The sequence below is a fragment of the Danio rerio genome, chromosome 15 (assembly GCF_052040795.2).
Source record: "Danio rerio strain M-AB ecotype USA chromosome 15, GRCz13ab, whole genome shotgun sequence".
In the NCBI taxonomy this organism is placed as follows: Eukaryota; Metazoa; Chordata; class Actinopteri; order Cypriniformes; family Danionidae; genus Danio; species Danio rerio.
This window is the reverse complement of record NC_141035.1, coordinates 2,787,018-2,801,252: the sequence shown is the minus strand read 5'-3', so window position 1 is coordinate 2,801,252 and position 14,235 is coordinate 2,787,018. Positions and strand designations below refer to the sequence as shown.

The 14,235-nt window shown below is 42.5% G+C and overlaps 1 protein-coding gene and 1 long non-coding RNA gene across 4 annotated transcripts in view; one reads left to right on the top strand and one right to left on the bottom strand.

Annotated features, from left to right (window-relative positions):
* The window catches only part of amotl1 (angiomotin like 1), a 314,310-nt gene that overhangs the window by 15,112 nt on the left and 284,963 nt on the right, over nucleotides 1-14,235 (top strand). For 2 of the 3 annotated variants that reach the window (XM_087283487.1, XM_087283486.1), the window contains exons 8-12: nucleotides 1,826-2,016; nucleotides 4,169-4,285; nucleotides 4,720-4,913; nucleotides 7,123-7,536; nucleotides 10,654-11,432. In XM_087283487.1, the coding sequence (XP_087139613.1) occupies nucleotides 1,826-2,016; nucleotides 4,169-4,285; nucleotides 4,720-4,913; nucleotides 7,123-7,536; nucleotides 10,654-10,757 (1,020 nt within the window). In that variant the 3' untranslated portion in view covers nucleotides 10,758-11,432. Of the gene's footprint in view, nucleotides 1-1,825; nucleotides 2,866-4,168; nucleotides 4,286-4,719; nucleotides 4,914-7,122; nucleotides 7,537-10,653; nucleotides 11,433-14,235 lie in introns of those variants that run through there. The other variant, XR_015508885.1, reaches the window with a different exon arrangement.
* The window catches only part of LOC147833556 (uncharacterized), a 486,957-nt gene that overhangs the window by 468,439 nt on the left and 4,283 nt on the right, over nucleotides 1-14,235 (bottom strand). The window lies entirely within an intron of this gene.

Here is a 14,235-nt window from a genome sequence, read left to right as displayed (position 1 = left end):
GAAAATGATCCATGTCCACACTGGTGCTTCATCTAGCATTTCTGAACAGCCCTTCGTCCGCTGAAAACACACATTACGTGACCACACACACAGGCTGCGTCTGAAACCACATACTTCCATATTATAGTACGCTAAAATCAGTATGCGAGCCAAGTAGTATTTTTCGAATTCATAGAATGAATTCGAAAATCAGTATGCGAGAAGTACCCGATGACTTGCTACTGCCGGTGATTCTGGAATGTGCATCCCATGCACGCTGTGCTATCCCATAATGCCCCGCGAGAGAATTCATGAATGAGAGTGAAGCAACGCAACTGACACAGGTAGGTCAAGTGACAATGACAAAATGGCGGATGTAGTATGTCTGAATTCCATTCATACTTCTCACATTCATACTGTATAGAACGTACTTTTCTAACGGCCGAGTAGTACGTTTAAATTCAAATGCAGTACCTACTGAGTAGTAGGCGGTTTCGGACGCAGCCACACTCTGTCATGCTCTCTAGCATACATGCACTTCTGAGCTCCAGGAGTCAGTGGGTACTTTGAGCACAAAACCCCAGAGAGCAGTGCATGTCAAACAGTTTATCAAGGATGTACCGCTGGATGGCGTCTCACAATAGTTGTTAAACGTGATATTTAATTAATCTAGTGTCTATCTAACGACTCTTCTGTCTTTTGAATCTTATCAGGTAACGTGTCACAGCATCAGTACACTGCTTCAATCTTTCACTTTCACGCTTGTGCTTAGTAATTTTAGTGAAAACCTCAGCTGTTGGTTGGTTCTTGTTGTCTGTGCACCTTTTTTACCAACCAAGTTTGTGGTGTCATTATAATGACACAGATCACTCAGCCTAGTCCTGCGGAAAAAGTGATTGACAGGTGATAATTTGTGTGTAACTTATCTTTATTTATTTATGATTTGGTTATGGGCAGGGCCAGACGGAATCTGTGGACGTTTTTTGCTATTTCTGCGGAGAATTCTGGTAAAAATCTGTGCATTTCTGCGGAATTATTTTAGGAGTATCCAGCGGAGTATCATAACTAAAACCTTAATATATGAAATAAAAAGTAATTAATTACTGAATAAAAACTGAATAAATTCAGATTTACACATTATTCTCAAGTAAATAAACAGAATTAATGATGGGCTAAAAATCTGCAGAAATCTGCGGAATTCTGCGGAAAATCTGGGGAATTCTGCGCGCGCAGATTCCATGTGGGCCTAGTTATGGGCAAAACAAAGACTATGTGGGTCAGCTAGTTGAAACGGTAGTATACAAACAACTAATTAATTATGAACTAATTAATTATTCATAAATAATTAATTCACCGCCACCTATGACGATGATGCCATCATCCATCGCGATGTTTCACATTAGACATCGTACGATGCCAAATTGGTCGACATCGCCCAACCCTAAGACCTAGATTTACCCTTAGGTTGTCAAACATACTGCACCTCTAACAATAACATTAAGGCCCTGTCCACACCAACACGGATATTTTCAAAACTGCACTTTTTTCTACACTGTTTCACATGAAAACAGAGTGACTGAAACTGGGTATAGCGTGGTTATGTGGACTTACTTGACGTCAGCATGCATGCTGATTTCTCCTATTTGATTGGTCAACATGGCTGGGTTCACACAAAATGCAGAAGATGCTAATTTTGCATGTTCACGGCAAACGCCTTGGCATCACGTTTACATTGACTTGCATGCAACTTGTCCACAAAAATACTTAACTCCCTTAATTTTGGTGTGAACCCAGCATAAAAGTGATATATTGGACATGACCTAACTCCTTTTTGTCTCTGGTGTAGCGTGCTGGTATATCGGTTTCCCGCACCGCAGGTGAGTCCACAGCTCCTGCTGTACTGGATTTGCTAAGGGAGAGAGAAGAAAGGATTCTGGGATTGGAGGCTGATATGACACGTTGGGAGCAAAAGTACTTAGAAGAAAGCGCAATGAGACACTTTGCCATGGAAGCCGCAGCGACAGCCGCAGCACAGAGGTCAGTACATAAATACAGTGATTTTTCTCGGGTTTATTTTCTGTCTGCACTGCTCTACACTAACAAAAACTGATTTTTGCACAAAAAAATTTATTTTGCACATCATTCCCTCTTTGCAAACAAATGGTATAAGGGGTGTGGTTAAAAATATTAATATGTAGTTGCTATTGAAGCTCCCTGCCATCTCTGCCATCCCTGACTCTACATCAGAACTTTTCAATCCAGATGGATGGGGCAACCATTACTGCATCCAAAATGGTGAAAAGCCTTGGAGTAACGATTGCTGACCAACTAAACTTCTCTGACCACATCTCTAGAACTGCTCGATCTTGCAGATTCGCACTCTATAACATCAGAAAAGTCCGACCCTTCCTATCTGAACATGCAGTTTAACTCCTTGTTCAAGCTCTTGTTCTCTCCAGACTGGACTATTGCAACTCTCTACTAGCCGGGCTTCCAGCTAACTCTATCAAACGTCTTCAGCTGCTCCAGAACGCAGCAGCACGAGTGGTCTTCAATGAACCTGAAAGAGCACATGTCACTCCGCTGCTCATTCGTTTGCACTGGCTGCCAGTTGCTGCTCGCATCAAATTCAAAGCTCTGATGTTTGCCTACAAAGCGACTTATGGCTTTGCTCCTTATCTGCTCTCACTTCTGCAGATTTATGCGCCCTCCAGAAACTTGCGTTCTGTTAATGAACATCACCTCGTGGTTCCATCCCAAAAAGGAAATCACTTTCCCGAACTCTCGCGTTCAATCTGCCCAGTTGATGGAATGAACTCCCTAACTGCATCAGAACGGCAGAGTCACTCGCTGTCTTCAAGAAACGACTAAAAACTCAACTATTTAGTCTCCACTTTCCTTCCTAATCTGCAATTACCTCTCCTCACCGCTAACTGTATTACAAAAAAATAAATAAATAAAAAATTACTAATGTTTTTGCGTCTTACACTTTACATACCTGAAACTTGCCTACAGCACTTATTCATTGTTGCTCTTATAGTTGTGTAAGTTGCTTCCTTGTCCTCATTTGTAAGTCGCTTTGGATAAAAGCCTCTGCTAAAAGACTAAATGTAAATGTAAGTTGACGTCAACAGATGGACCACCACTCCAAAAGCAGATACAAATGCTCAAACTTCTAAACCATAAAATCACCATAATATGTTTTCAGATATTTCAGAAACATGCTATGTGAACATTCTTGCTCATCTGAAAAACAATGCTGAAGTCAGATATTCTGCTTTGAAAATGAGTTACTATCCAGAACGTCTGTCTTTGTTTTGGTCATTTTAACCCGCCCAATGCCAGTTTAGCCAATAATATTTCAGCACCCCGGGTTGCCAAAAAAACAGCATATTTCATTTATTCATTCAGTCAGGCTCTGAAAGCATGTGTCCGTGACTGAAATGCGACCTCCTGTAGACAGTAGTACACTTCAAAATGAGACACAGATTCAGAGTTCCACATGAAGTGGTTATAAATTAGCAAATAACATAAAAATTACGAATGTAAACATTAGGTGAGCAGGTTAAATTGTAACCCTGTGTCCTAACAACACGCTGTGTCAGCAAATTTGGAGTGATACACAATTAGGCTGTTTTAACCAGACGAAACGCGACAGAAATATAAATACAGCCATTCAGAAGCACAGAATATGCACTCACTGCACTCCAACGCAATGGTAAGGTTTATAATCTAATTAATACACATTAAACCTCTTTACCTTTATTAAATGTAGATGCTGAATCACTGATATGTGTTGTGAGTCACAGTTCTGAAGCTCAATTTTAAACGATTTATTGTATTTTCCAGATCTGAGGTGAACTATCTGCTGCTGCTTTCAGTAGTATGGCAATAAATGTCACGTGAAATGACATTCAAACTGAAAATACTCCTGTCGTGTGCCGTTGCTTTTATTTAGAACACGGTTTAAATTGGCTTTAGGCTTGACAGTCAGGCACGCTCCTGTTGTTGTCGTCAATCTGGCAACCTGCCATGTGTTTTGAACAAGTTGTGCAATACCTAGTTCAACCACTGGGTGTCAAGCTTACATACTGCACCTTTAAAGAAATTGCACTGCCTGTGTTACGAATACTGACTTTTTTTTTTGTTTAGAGTGAGAAATGACATACTGATATTGTATTGTTTTCAGAGATACAACTATAATCCAGCATTCTCGCAGTGGCAGTTACAGTGACAGCTCTCTGTGGCTGCATGAGGAGGAGAACAGAATTCACAGCGCTCGTCAATCTCAGGAAATGGAGCAAAGGTAAACTCTGCAATATTCCCCATGTGTGTAAATGTTTGTAGAATGTTTAATATATTTAATATATTTTTATTTTTTTATGTATTATAATGTACTAAGTGAGTTTGCATGTTCTTCCTGTGTTGACGTGGGTGGCTTCGGTTTCCCCCACAGTCCAAACACATGCACTATTGGTGAATTGGGTAAACTAAATTGTCCATAGTGTACGAGTATGAATGTGAGAGTGTTTGGGTGTTTTCCAGTACTTGGTTGCGGCTAGAAGGGTATCCGCCGTGTAAAACATATGCTGGAATAGTTGGTGGTTCATTCCGCTGTGGCGACCTTTGATAATCAATGGACTAAGCCGAATCAACTAAGTCAATCAACCCACAATACTAGTTGTCTTTAGATAGTGGCCTGAGATATGAGTGCAATAAGACTTGTTCTCCATGTCACAGGATAAAGGACTTGCATGCTCAGTTGCTGGAGAAAGATGCCATGATTAAAGTCCTACAACAGCGTTCTCGTCGAGATCCTGCTCCTCTGCGTCCTGCCCGTTCTGTGCCCTCCATTTCTGCAGCGACTGGACTGCATGCACGGCAGAAGTCTCAGACTGATCCCAGAGACACGCACAGTTGGAAAGGCAGTACAAGTGAGAACACGAAACCCAATTGCAGAGTTACACTCTATCCGATTACATGCATATACACTACCTGACAAAATGTCTTGTTGTGGATCCCAGTTGTAAGAGCAAAAAATAATAACTTGACTTCTTGTTGATCATTTGGAAAAGTGGCAGAAGGTGGATTTTTCTGATGGATCCCAATCATCACCAATACTGCAGAAGACCTACTGGAACCCTCATGGAGCCAAGATTCTCACATAAATCAGTCAAGTTTGGTAAAGGAAAAGTCATGATTTGGGGTTACATTCAGTATGGGGGCGTGAGAGAGATCATTCACTCTGATCATTATCAACAGCCTGAGGTATCAAGACATTTGTGCTGCCCATTACATTACAAACCACAGGAGAGGGACAATTCTCCAGCAGGATAGCGCTCCTTCTCATACTTCAGCCTCCACATCAAAGCTCCTGAAAGCAAACAAGGTCAAGCTGCTGGAGAATTGGCCAGCCCAGTCACCAGATATGAACATTATTAAGCATGTCTGGGGTAAGATGAAGGAGGAGGCATTGAAGATGAACCCAGACTCTTGATGAACTCTGGGAGTCCTACGAGAAAGCTTTCTTTGCCATTCCAGATGACTTTATTAATCAGTGATGTGAGTCATGTCAGAGATGTATAGATGCAGTCCTCCAAGCTCATGATGGAGTCAGACACAATATTCATTCTGTCTCCACTGCAGCAGGACTTTATATTCTATACTGGACATTATTTCTATTCAGTGATGAGACTTTTGTCTGAGCAAAGTCAGACCTTACTGTCCTAATAAAATCATTAAAAATCAAGGCATGATCAGATTTTATTTTGGTAAAATAAGCGTCATCTAGAGGCCTTTGCCTTTCATATAAGCCTCTTCTAATACCAAATGATCAACTAGAAATCAAGTTATTATTTGTTGTTCCTAAAGCTGTGTTCACACCAGACGCGGAACGCGCGGATAAATCGCGCTATTCACGTGTAAATAGCCGCGTGAACATTTGAGTTTACTCGTTTCATTCGCGCGTCAAACCCCGTTTCATTCGCGTGTCAAATTCACTTCAGAACAGATGCGGATTCGCGTTATGGGAAGGGTTTCTGTCTGCCCGAAGACTCTAGCTTCATAGCTAAATGGCTAACATGGATTTTATGAAGAAAATAACAGTGTTAATGTGCTTTATGAAGACTGAAAAACAGCGTCGATACGTTTATGGCCGTGTCTGAGTCCACTACATTCTTTCAGAGGTGCATCCACCTCTGTGACTTCATAAACTCCTCCAGAAACTGAACCTGGATGACGGAGGCTTTCAGCGGTGTTTCTAACTGAGCCGAGCCAGTTTGATGAACTGTTGTCGGTGAAGGCTGGAGGATTTCCCTTGGAACACCAACAACAGGTTCTACGTCACAATCACGCCCCCACAAGAGCAAGCTTCTGATTGGTTAACGCGGCGCGAATGTATGCTGAAGTTCAGAGTTTCGAACTCGAGAGATTCGCGCAAAACGCTCGTTAAGCGCGTGAAATGCGCAAAACGTTCAATTTGCCCCGCGCCATTCGCGCAATTTGCACCATTCGCGCGTATCGCGCCGCAGGATGTCTATTCGCGCATTTGCATTGACTTAACATGTAAATCACTCGCGCTTGACGCACGTTCCGCGTCTGGTGTGAACGCAACATAAAACTTGGACAGGCGACAAGACTTTTGTCAGGTATTGTATACTCAGGAAGGATACACACTTTTAAAGTACACATAACTTTCAAATTTTAAATTGTATGCTCCTTTTATACATTACATGATTGTATACAAATTAAAGATGCTGTAAAAGATTTATTAAAAGTGCTAATGTTATTCAGTCTATACATTGTATATAGTTGTGTTAGAAAAACATCAGTTAGCTCCTAAACCTTTGTTATTGGCAGTACTGCTTAGTGATATTTATTTAACCAGAATCTGGATTATTTCGCCAGAATCTGGTGGATTTGCGAAAACAAAACTGCAAAAAAAAAAAAACAACCCGTAGCTCCTGGGATGCATTTCGTGCTGTCCTGAAATGTATACAGGAGTATGTATCAGTAATGAGCTTGGGTTGTATATGATCTAGTTGCTTGTATTCCTCTGAACAATATTGGAATATCACCTCTCACTGCAGTGTGACCTGTCCAAAAAGAGGTTTTACTAAATATTTGTTTCGTTTATGTTTGCAGATGTACTCCTGAGAAAAAGTCAAGTAGACCACATCCTTCCCTCTTTGCCCCCTCTTTCAGATTCTGTCTCTTCATCTCTCCCTGCCCCCTCACTTTCCTTTCTTCCTCCATCTTTCTCCTCCTCTCTACCTTCCTCTTTTCCTCCCTTCTCGTCCTCTGCATGTTCGAACGCGTCATTATTATCCTTACCCAACTGTGTTCCCAACTCCAGCGCTTCCCGTCTTCCTACCTCTGCCTCTTCCACATTACTGTCGTCTTCATCTATTTCTCTTCTGCCTCCTTTATCACTCTCTCTGCCCTCCACTCCTCTTCTATCTGCTCATTCCAAATCAGCCAGCAAAGACAGTAGCAGTCAAACAGGACAAAGTATGAAGACATCAAGTACTGCTAGCTCCACAGCACAAAAAAAGAGAGGTAAGACAACCAAAATGAATGAGATGAAGGCTACAGTCAAGCTCGAATTATTCATAGCCCTGACAAATAGTTATCTCTGGGATCAACAAAGAGTTACTTTAAGGGTGCTTTCACACCTGTGAATCGATTCAGTTGTTCTGAAACAGAGATTACATTGTTACATTGTTGCTCTTTGCTCTTGGAGCTGTTCGCTTTCACACTGCAAAGTTTCTAATCGGACCAAAAGGGCTAATACAAGTCACGTGCGAGTAAACTCTCCTCACATTGGTCAGAGTGTCAGGGTTTATTTTGCAGAGTCCTGCTCAGCTGTCAGGAGAGGTGGTGGTTTGGTGGTGTTTGACAAGGTGCGCGACGTGTCTGAAGAGTGAGGAGAGATCAATGACTGTAAAAAATATGGACGACGCAACAGCCCCTTTTCCCATTGAACGCCTTGAGGGCAAAACGCCTGCTTGACGGGCACAAACTGTCGCAAAAGACTGCTGAAATTGGAGCCAGACATGCGCAGAAGGACTGTCTGATGGAGCCAGAGGAGGAGCCGCGAAAATGAGCGGAGTCGAGCTTCCAACCAAACGCTTTATGTAAAATCAACCACGCCCCCCGAACTTCTTAGCATGCGTTTGCTGTCATATCAACACAAATGGATGTAATAACGTTAACAAATATGAGGGTTTTATATATTTAATCGCGCCAGCTCCGGGCCGCAGTGCACATATCCTACTTGCGGCGTCGCAGGGTGATTCCGGCTCGCATGTGGCAGCGGCGGCTCGCTCGGCCGCCGCATCTGGCTCGATTGACTCGGGCTGGAATCGGGCAGTGAGTCCAGGCATCCGGAGTAGGTCCAGCAGAGGAAGTCAGTCTGAGCTCTGAGGGGTAAGTCTCCGGCAGGCGAGAATCTAGCTGGAACTGGCCCGCGTGTATTTTGCTATCTGGGTGGTTAGGCGTGTATCAGCAAACTAATAAAGCCCGAAATAAGCCCTGACCTTAGCGAATAAACAGTGTTCCACCAGGATCATGTATGTCAGAAACTATAGTTTACTGCTGAACTCATGTTGTCATGGTAAAATAACACAGAAATCGAATAATAACACTTCAGTCTCCTGCCGAAGCTCAGACGGTCTGCTTTGAGAAACTGTCAATCACAGCTGTCAATCACGATGACACGCCCAGCATTAAATTACTGCTAAAAACAAACTGTTTACAAAAATGAAGATCTGCACCTATTTTAGCACAATAACCAGTGCCTTAATCCACCAGAACCATCTTTCGGGACATTTTATTGCAAGTGTAATATTTTTTTTTATTTGGGCTCAAGTCTCCTTCATTAACACAGAGGAGGCGGGCTTTATGACTTGTACTGCAGCCAGCCCCCAGGGGGCGATCTAACGGCCGAGACCTTCACTCAAACGCAGGCTTGCGGCACACTTGGGAGAGATGCGGTGGGGAGGGGTGAGAAGAGTTCGTGACCTAGCCTATTTGAGGACCGGGAGGGAGACCCGAGATTACCGGGAGATTATTATTTGTTTGCAGGCATCCGGAGACTCGCGAAACTTCCCGCCCTACTCATAATTCTCTCTTCATATAGCCGTAAGCCTATTACATATCCATAAAACACTGTGATGTAACCGCACTCGGATCGTTTGCTTTCTCACTGCAATCGATTCACTCCAGAGTTCGTTTCAATCGAGCCGAGGCCACCTCATTCAAGCGATCTCGAAGCGATTGATTTGGCGCAGATCAGAGAGCGATTGGTGGATTCACATATGCCAAACGAACCGTGCTAACTGGGCAAACGAGACAGGTTCCCAAACAAAAGTGAAGGTGTGAAAGCACCCTTAGTCAATCAGCAATTTTTTTTGTCCGAAAATGACACAGGCTTCTCCCAAAAGATGATGTACAAGAGGCATCATTGTGGAAAGCAATATTTCTCAGCTATTATTTACATTTGAACCAAAACTTTCAGAATGTTCCAGGAGTATTAATAATTTTGGGCTTGACTGTATGTAGATTTTTGTCCTATTATTTTTAAGTGTTAACAATAATTTGTATATATTAACACACGTCTTTATTTAAATATACAGAAAATATGTGTAATCCGTACTTAAAATATAATAATTATCTACTTTGAGAATCTGCGTGTGGGAATGTCTGTCTTTGTTTTGGTCTCTACACCATATTTAATTTCAGTCTTGAAGGCTGGCTCAGTGTATGAGGGCTGAAAAATGCGACCTTTGGTCTCTAAAATGAAATGCAGATTCAAAAACCACATGAGGTGTTTTGTAATTAGCAAATCATACAAATATTACAAACTGAGCAGCTTAAGGCTGACTTATACTTCTGTGTCAAGCGCATACATATGGTCCGATGCAGCCCTCGCAGACCCCTCACCCTGGCTGACGCCGATGCTGACCTCTAAAAAAAATGTAACGACACGTAGCTTAAGCTCTGTGATTGATTATTTCCACCTGGAGATACTCATCCCGAGGCCCCTAGAGACAATGCAGCGCCATTGATGCGAAGACCTGTGGAGAAATGATGCCAAGGTATCCATAATCGTGGACCAGGCCGTATCCTGAGCTGATGCTGTGGTGGTCATGGAGTGCATGAGCTGATTCCTGAAAGACCACAATGACAAACAAGTCCCCGCATTGATCCTGTGGGCCAGCCTGACCACCTGTAAGTGCCCTACTCGCACCTGCAGTTCTCCACAATGGACATCCATCGTTCTCCAGCCTCCGGCACCCAGACTGCAGCTCCGCACAGGAAGTTTGGCCAGAAGATTAATGATCGTGCACAACAGAGCCTGGTTTCTCTTGAGGTTTTTTCCCTTCACTTTGTCAATTGGTGTAGTTTTTTCCTTGCCGCTGTCGCCACCGGCTTGCTCGGATCGGGACTTGTGGAACAGCGCATCGATGGAGATACTCTTCAGCGTTTGAACTTGCAGTGAAATTAAGACCACACTGAACTTCAACTCTGAAATCTGGACTTTACTAGAACTACGCTAAGCTGCTTTAACAAAATCTACATTGTAAATTGTATATAAATATACATGAATCATCCAACACTTCTAATCTAATCAGGGAAAAGTTTGACAACAATGTCATTTCTGTTTTCGCGCAGAATCTCCATCCAGCCAATCTAAAGGCCTGGAGGGTCGAGCACAGCTGACTGCAGGACAGAAGATGCCCTTGCTTGATCTAGATCTTGTGGAGATCCTTATCTGAAACAAACCAACCCTGGAAATAACCTTTTCCTACAGCACTTCAGAAAGAAGCAAGCAAGAGTGAGAATGTGAGGAACAAAAATGTGACACAGAAAAAGGAAGAATCCACAGAAAGAGCTGTGCAATAAAGTAATGGATTACATGCTGAGAGAAAGAAGAAAGTAAGGATGTGCGGAGTAATTGTTCAACACTGGCCTCCAAAATACTAACATCGATTTTATTTCTGAATTCTTACTCTGTCCTGCTTTGACCTTTGGACATTTGACATGTGGTCTGGTTAATTATTGCATGCCTATTGCTGTTCTGTCTTAGGCTACATCTACACTAATCCAGATACATTTGAAAATGGCATCTTTGTCTAACAACGCTCCACACTGTGCGATATGTGCAAAAGAAACCTATCATGATTTTCTTAAACAATAGTGCGATTTTAATTTTAATCCCAATTTTAACACACACAGACGTTTTACAGTGTGAATCTGAAACAAATTTCCAAAGGAAAACAGTTAGATCTTTATAAAAGTCCCATAACGTCTCTAAAACAGACTCAAGGCAAAACAAAAATAAAAATCACCAAGTAAAGGTGTAACAAATTGTCTCTAGAACAGGGACCTCATGTATCAACGCTGCGTACGCACAAAAACTGCGTACGCCAGATTTCACCCTCACGTTTGGATTTACTAACAATGAAATTAACGTGAGAATGTGCGTTGTTCCACGTCAACTTCATGTCTGGCGTACACGCATTTCTTGTATGTGTTTGTTTTATTTCCATAGACTGATTTCACGCGGCTGGCATTTTCAAAAGCGAAATCGAGGCTGCGGTGGTAAGAAACCCGGAAGTATCATTGGGAGTTACATAGGAATGTTGTGTAACTGGATAAATAGCTTATCAGCGAAAAGAAAGTGACACAAATTTATCATTTCACCACCTTCCGGGTGACCCGAAGGTCCGTTCTGAATAAATGGTGAATATAAAAAGGGATATCAGAGCTCATTTTCAGTTAAGTTAAAGGAAATGGCACTAGTTAGCTAACGTTTTCTTTCCCAAACACACGTTTTGGATGCCATTTATCAAACTCGAGTTAATAAACGAAGTCTTTCATTATATTAGACTCGTCACGATACTGAATTAAAAGAAAAAACATAAATTTCCCGCGAACATTAAGGTACGGTTGATGGCTTTCTTGCTTTCATAAAACAGCATTGATTTGCCCTCGTGTTCACGTGTTCAACAGAAATGACTGTGATTGGCCGAGAAGGTCATCAGTTCGCCCTCCGCTGTGTTTACCGAGCACACACGCAACACAGACAGAGGAGCGATCTGCTTGATGACTCGACTGATCTTGACGGCTGCTTCGCGCTTCAGTCTTCGTGTATCTGTGTTTGCACTGGGTGAAGAGCAGTAAACTGAGTGCAAAACAAACACGGATACACGGATACTGAAACGCGAAGCAGCCTTGAAGATCAGTCGAGTCATCAAGCACTCAGCGGCGCTTCCATGTTAGCGGGAAATAGCCGGGTTTAAAACTTCAGTACCAGGACAACACTATTATAGACAACACGAGGATGTGCTGCAGACGACTGCAGTGTATATCACTCACCGGGTTACATAGGCTAAAGCAGGAAAGCGTCCTCACAGTGTTTAACTGGTGCCCTGAACTGAAGCCTAGGAGGACACAAGTTTAAGCGTATCACTGAGATTGTGATCTTGTTTGATGCTAAATTGCTTTTAATTGTTTAAAATAAACTTGCAGAATCATATTAAAGTGATGTTTACACCATTTCTGCATTTTAAAATCTCGGCAACAGCTGGAGGTTTGTAGTGCACAGCATGTTACTGCAATGTTTACAGTGCAGGTCCTACACTTCCGGGTTTCTTCCCACCGCAGCCTCATTTTGGTTCTTTAAAATGGCGGCCGCGTGAAATAAGCATATCGGCGACTCCTAGAGGCAGTTGTGTTAAATTGCACACTACAAAGTATCTTTGAGCCGTGCAATGGCAGCTGTATGGGACGAGATCATCCGCATATCTAGCAGGTTTATAAGGTTTCCATACCATGCAGTTGACCAGCCAAACATTAAAGCACAACTTGCAGCGATCGTCGGTTTTCCCAATGTAATCGGAGCGATCGACTGCACGCACATTGCTAAAAAGGCGCCATCTGAAGACGAATTTACATACGTGAATCAGAAACATTTCCATTCAATAAATGTGCAAATAATATGTGATGCTCGAATGCGCTTAACATAATACACACACTTATTAATGATTCCTACTTGTCTTCCTCGTGATGAAGAGTAGACAAAATCTGATATGCAGTAGGGGAGAGAAGAATGAGTTCATCAGGTGCTGGATTACAACCGGGTTCATGAATGATAGTGTCAAAACATGTTGCCGTGCGCTACGCCATTCACGCTGCTGATGCCGTCCCTCTTTAGCTTTGTTGTCTCTGCCGATCAAACGGGCGGAAATCACTCAACTAGCTCATTCCATGACAAACTTGCAAATAACACCGTTTTTCTCCGGTCTACCTCCGATTGGAGCACCTCCAATTCACATTCTGTTCAAAGTTTCTCTTCTTGCTTGCTTTTGCCGTTGCTTTTTCGTTTGGTTTTGCCAAGGTAGAGTCATTAGCATATTCATACGGGGGAGGAGGCAGGGAGGGGTTTTGCACTTATGCATGTTGCGCTCAGTTTCACGTTAATTCAGATCTACAAAGAGAATATGTGTGGGATTCCGCGTACGCAGTGTTTCATACATCTGAATTTTTTACTGCGTACGCACATTTACAGCTTTGTGCGCATGCAGTGTTTTAGTATGATTTCAACGCAAGTCTTCGTACATGAGGCCCTCCGGTCTATGGCAAAACAAATAAATAGGGTGCTGTGTGTGTGCCGTCAAACCCAAGTTTCCGATGTTCTGCTTGACCACATGTCAGAAGTAGTTGTGTGTACTTTTCTACGTGTCCACAGATTGTTTTTTCATGCATAGATCATAGAGACCTCTTTGTGATGCTGCCATGAAATTGGGCGTTTACATATCGCGTCTTTTGCCTGCACACGTTCACTATTTCCAAAAGAGGTGAGTGGCTTGCGCTCGCAAATTCAGGCATGTGATTAGCCGAAAACAAGACAGACGAGATTCCCCCCTTTAAAAAAAGTTGTTCACGTTAGACAGCGTTTTCAAAAATATACATATTTGTTTTCTACAAATGCTGCCTCAGTTTAGACGTAGGGCCAAAACAAGTCCACATTTTAAACGAAAATGTATTAGTGTGGACAAGGCCTTAAGATGTGTTCGTACACACCGGGACGCTTTTCGTTTGCATTTATCATCAGCGTTTTACGAGACGTTTTTTCACATTTAAACCCAATCGATTTTCACTAGCGTCAAGCAGAAGAGTATACAAAATTACTCCTTGACGTTAGATGGCGCTACACAACTTTAAGCTAGCAAAACCCGCTTGTAACACAGA